General features: G+C 33.5%; 1 protein-coding gene across 2 annotated transcripts; it reads right to left on the reverse strand.

The window, feature by feature from the left end:
* Positions 1–222: 222 nt before the first annotated feature.
* On the reverse strand, positions 223–4387 carry LOC110101996 (probable RNA-binding protein ARP1). Of its 2 annotated transcripts, none has more exons than XM_020830115.2 (4): positions 3912–4387; positions 3538–3824; positions 1646–1691; positions 223–703 (listed from the first exon to the last, which is right to left on the reverse strand). In XM_020830115.2, the coding sequence occupies exons 1-4, from the start codon at positions 4098–4100 to the stop codon at positions 431–433; spliced, it is 795 nt and encodes a 264-aa protein (XP_020685774.1). In that variant the 5' UTR covers positions 4101–4387; the 3' UTR covers positions 223–430. The 2 variants fall into 2 exon arrangements, with proteins under 2 accessions (XP_020685774.1, XP_020685775.1); XM_020830116.2 differs by lacking the exon at positions 1646–1691 and adding an exon at positions 2180–2225.
* Between the last annotated feature and the right edge of the window lie 881 nt (positions 4388–5268).

A 5268-nucleotide genomic window follows, 5' to 3' on the forward strand; every position in this document is an offset into this window, starting at 1 on the left:
GACAAATTCACATACACATCACATATGCAAGACTCGAACCATACCTCCTAATTGATAATAAAAGTTCACAACCAACGGACTAAAGTGAGCTACATATAACCCTAAAATTTCATACATTAAAACAAATGACTATAGAAAAAAAAACAATAGTAACGGTCAAATACATCATAAATACAAAACTAACCTATAACATAACATAGGCCAATATAGATTAAGGATTTCCTTAAATGTGTTATTCAGTACAAACAAAGAAAATTCATTCCATATCTACTAAACATTATATCATTGTGGTGCATCCATTAGATAGATAAAAATGAAATGAATTATATATTTTAATAATGTATTATTTATTATAAGTAGTAAAACAATGCTCCAACACATTTCTCTCATCTCTTATCCACTTTTCCTTCTCAGCCTAAGAAATTTTGGCTCAGCACTTGCTTGGAGCAACAATAGGAAACCTGGAGGCGTGAGTTGATGGTGCTGGACCGTAGCTAACGGTTGTCACCGGCGGGAAGAATTGGGCGGGGGCGGAGGGGATGGCGACGCCGGCCATGCTATGAGGCAAGTGATGGTTGTGATTGAATTCGTATATCGGATGGTATATCGGTGTCATGGCGACCGGAGCGATCAAACCTCCCTGAGTTGCATATGAGAATTGGCCTGGGAGATATGCTCCTCTAGCATCAGAATGGCTTACTTTCTGCACAATTCAACCAAATTATTTTTAGAAACTTTAACATATCTTGTTAACTAACAAAGACCAGACCCATAAACATTCACTTCAATTAGTTTCTTAATTTGCTCATCTAATAAAGAACCAAACAAGCATGGCTGATCAATTTTAATATTTCCTTCTAACTAATTACAGGATGAGACATCTTTTAAGGAAAAAATGGCTTATAGATTTTAATTGACTTTTTTAAATTACTAACTTTATTTTAAAATATGATAATATAAACGTAGGTGCAAGATAAGACGGAGAATATCTGAAATCAAAAGAAAAAATTTATTAAGTTGAATAATAAAAGCCCCGCACTATACATGAGATGGTTATATACCTGTTGCATGCTAGAATATACGCGGCAGTAGACTTTATTTTAAAATAACATAATATAAACTTTAATTGATTTTTTTTCATATTAAATTTACTTAAATAAATAAAAATGTTCTATTTTTCCATATTAATATATCTAATATTGTTGCATCTTACCCATATCGAATGCAAAAAATAATTACCTTCTCAATATTGCTAAATTTACTCTTAGCCTAAAAATATTTGGCACAAACTTCAAATTCTTAATAAACGACGAAAATGATGGCAATATGAAATGTACGAATGAAATTGTAAGTCTAAAGCTTTGTTTGGGACGACTTTCTTACAGCTTATTAAAGCATTTCTTTAGTATAAAATTTTTAATTTTTTTACTAAAAAAATTGTTTTAAGAATCAGTAAGAAAGCCATAAAAAATGAAGCCTAAAATTTCGTTTGGGGCAGCTTTCTTATTGCATGTCAAAGCAACTTTTTAGTACAAAAATTTTCATTCGTATTAAAAATGAAAGTTTCTGAACTAAAAAGTTGCTTTGAGATGCAGCAAAATAGCTATCCCAAACAAAGCCTAAGATTAGGAAAAAAACAACTTACGGTCGTGTAACCCATATTCGTAGGTGCAAGATAAGACGGAGAATATCTGAAATCAAAAGAAAAACTTTATTAAGTTAAATAATAAAAGCCCCGCACCATACATGATATGGTTATATACCTTAGGGGTGTCAATTCGGGTCAACGGGTCAGGTTCGGGTCGAACCCGAAACTGACCCGGCACTGTTCGGGTCAACCCGAGCATTTTTCGGGTCAAAATCGGGTCAAAAACGGGTCAAACTCGGATTTTCGGGTCAAATCTGAATTTTCGTGTCACTTTCGGGTCAATTTCGTGTTTCCGTGTCAACCCGAACCCGACCCGATTTTTAAAACGGGTTGATTTCTTCAACCCGAACCAGACCCGTTTCGGGTTTGGGTTGACCCAAACCCGGATTTTTCCGGGTCGGGTTCGGGTCGTGTTTCGTGTCGTGTCAAAAATTGACACCCCTAATATACCTAACATAATTTTAGTTGCTTTGAGATGCAGCAAAATAGCTATCCCAAACAAAGCCTAAGATTAGGAAAAAAACAACTTACGGTCGTGTAACCCATATTCGTAGGTGCAAGATAAGACGGAGAATATCTGAAATCAAAAGAAAAACTTTATTAAGTTGAATAATAAAAGCCCCGCACTATACATGATATGGTTATAAACCTACTATAATTTTCAATTCTTTCTTTTTGTACAAAAATTGATTAGCATGCCAATCTCTTGAGTCTCATGTATTCAATATTTTAAAAATCAAATTGAAAATTGATTTATAAGAATAAGAAGTTTAAGGTTTAAAGGTTCAACCCAACCTAGGGTTGAATCAAAGGATATAATAAATATTAAAATTATTTTAATTTAATATAAATGATATATTAATGATACAATTATGATATTTTCACTAATAAAATATATAACATTTTAAATCAAGACATCTCATTGAATATCATGAATATAATTTTAAATAAAACCTATGGAAAATAATATTTTGACTATTTATAAGATATTCAACTTCGAATATTAAAAATATTAAACTCAAAAATAAAAATCAAAGAAAGATTGAACTTGCTGGAACTTGAAGATATTTATTTCTTTTTCATAACAAATTTTTTAATTATAAAATTAATTTTGAGATGAGAGAAATAAATTAAAATATATCTAAATTAATACATATTTTATTTTCCTTAGACAATTCTTAGAGCTTTAATTAAAATCAAGCAAAACAAATTAACACATAATCAACTTGACTCACTTACACTTCTAGTATTTTGAAATGAAAAAAAAGAGATATTTGGTTGTAGATGTCCTTATATACTCAAATAGAAGCTATGTAAAAAGAAAAAAAAAATTAAGGGGTATTTATATGCATAATTACAAAAAACAGATATTTATATATAAAATATTTAACTTTTTAGATTTACTTATGTATATTTTTTAATATCTCAATCAAAATAAAGTATACATAAAAATATTTTATTTTAAATAAGTTAATATTTGTAATGTCTTTTAAATATCTAACTGTTATATAAAAAATAAATTTTATTTTTAACATTATTATTTTTTATGCAGCTTATTCAATATGTTGGTGGGAGCTTACGATCTCACTCAAAAGATCTTAAATTCAAGATCTCTCGTTTTATTGATTTCTTTTTTTTTTTATTAATTTTGACGAGATCCGATTCAATTAATTTATTTGGTGAAAAATCAGGGCAACTATTCCTTAATAATAATTAGATTTATTCTAAGATGATTATAAAAGAAAATTTAATTTAATTGATTATTTATATATATAAATTTATTTTAAAATAAATTTAAAAATTTTAAATTACTCTAATTTATTAATTTTGACGAGATCCGATTCAATTAATTTCGCCATTTGAGAAGCTATATGACAGAGAGAGAGTACCCATAGGCTGTGGTGTAGAACGGGAGGGCACCAGCTGGATAGTGCTGGTGGAAAGCAGGCATCGTCGGCGACGAAGGAGGTTTGCCGGCGGGAAAGTACCAAGGAACCACCGCCGCCGCCGCTGCTGGCCTCACAGCTGCCGCCGGTGTAGCTGGTGGCGAGATCTTTACGACCCCAACGCGCCTCGCTCCAAGAGAAGCGAGGTTACAATTACCCTTTCTTCCATTGATGACCGGTGCCGAATCCTCGCACGCCTTCTTCGCCGCCTCCGCCTCCTTAAACGTCACCTAAAGGCCACAACCGCCAATCATATATCAGAAAAAAAAATAAAAATCTAACAAGAGAAAATTGAGGCAAGGGAAGGTTATTATTACGAATCCATAGCCCTTTGAACGGCCGGTGAGCTTATCGGTGATGATGACGGCTTCGATTATATCGCCAAACTTGCGGAAGTAATCGCGGAGCACCTCCGTTTGTGTTTCCCATGCGAGCCCTCCAACGAATACCTTTGTCAAAGCGGTGTCCGCCGGCGATGAAGGCTGTGGCTGCTGCTGGCCTTCCATGATTTCGAACCTTGGACCCTTTTCTTTCTTTAGGGTCTTCTTCTTCTTCTTTCTGTTTAATTTCTACGAGGGTATTATATGATGAAAGGAGAACGTGTTGCCATGATTATGTTAGTAGTTGAAGTCTGATTGTACGAGAGAAGACATGGAGGGAGGTGGAAGAAGGAGGGATCGGAAAGGACAGAAAAAGGGAAGGGGAAGGAGTCAGGGACAGCTGGGAAATGCTAAGCTCAGTTGCCGGCTCTCATCAAAGTGTCGAGGAAAAGAAATGGTCGTTCAGCTTTTGTAAGCTTATTTTGCGCAGGAAAGTTATAGGGTAGAAATAAGCTTCATTCTTATTTAATAAAATAAGCTAAAATTTATTAATTAAGAGGGATATTAATGTACAATTGGAGAACTAGATCTAGTAGAGGACATGGTGTTTTTAATTAAAAAAAAAATCAGAAGAAAAAAAATAATAACAGGGCTCTCCTCACTAAAAATAATAGCAAGAATAATTAAGATTCAAATTTATCTTACAAAGTAATATTAGCCATCAATGCGTTGTTCCCAAAATAGTATGCAACGACGCTTGATCAATTTAGTGAGATTACGTGTTAATCGGTATCAATTTGTACATAGTCAATCTCATGTAATTTCAATTATTCTTTAGTGAAGTTTTGTACTAGGTTTGACCATGTAAGTTTATTCTTCTTTTTTATTTTTTTACTTGGGCACCTTTCCTTAGACAATGTAACTAATCATCAAAAGACTAAGGTTGTTGAACTGCATCGTACCGAGCTTCTCTGCTTCTTCAATTCCTGCACCTGCAAAGCTTAGCTCTACCGTGAGATTAGAGAAGACAAGAGAGAGGAAGTGATTCTCATGTTTTTGTTTCATTGCCCTGAGCTTCGGCTCATTACATGATATAAATGCATGAAAGCTACAACAACGGTGTAGATTGAACAATTACAAATCAACGGATATGATTTAACCATCAGGATAAAACGAGTGTGCTCAGCCACAGAGGAATAGTGGGCATGTGGAAAGGAGCAAGTTCTATTATAAGTTGGCTTGCTTATCACCCTCTGCAAGCTAACATTTGCTTCTGAAATATTAAGCTTGTCTCATAACAGTTGGAAACGATGAATAGATAAGGACTTAGTAAACAAGTCAGCATGCTGATCAG

Source organism: Dendrobium catenatum, unplaced genomic scaffold (genome assembly GCF_001605985.2).
Source record: "Dendrobium catenatum unplaced genomic scaffold, ASM160598v2 fragScaff_scaffold_1220, whole genome shotgun sequence".
NCBI lineage: Eukaryota > Viridiplantae > Streptophyta > Magnoliopsida > Asparagales > Orchidaceae > Dendrobium > Dendrobium catenatum.

Bases quoted from the DNA above. Each gene is read 5' to 3' on its own strand.
- LOC110101996 (XM_020830115.2), bottom strand. From the start codon at position 4,100: ATGGAAGGCCAGCAGCAGCCACAGCCTTCATCGCCGGCGGACACCGCT. The intron at 3,825-3,911 runs GTAATAATAACC...TGTGGCCTTTAG, and splicing joins GTTCAAAGGGCTATGGATTC to GTGACGTTTAAGGAGGCGGA. The intron at 704-1,645 runs GTAAGTTGTTTT...TGAATTGTGCAG, and splicing joins CGAATATGGGTTACACGACC to AAAGTAAGCCATTCTGATGC.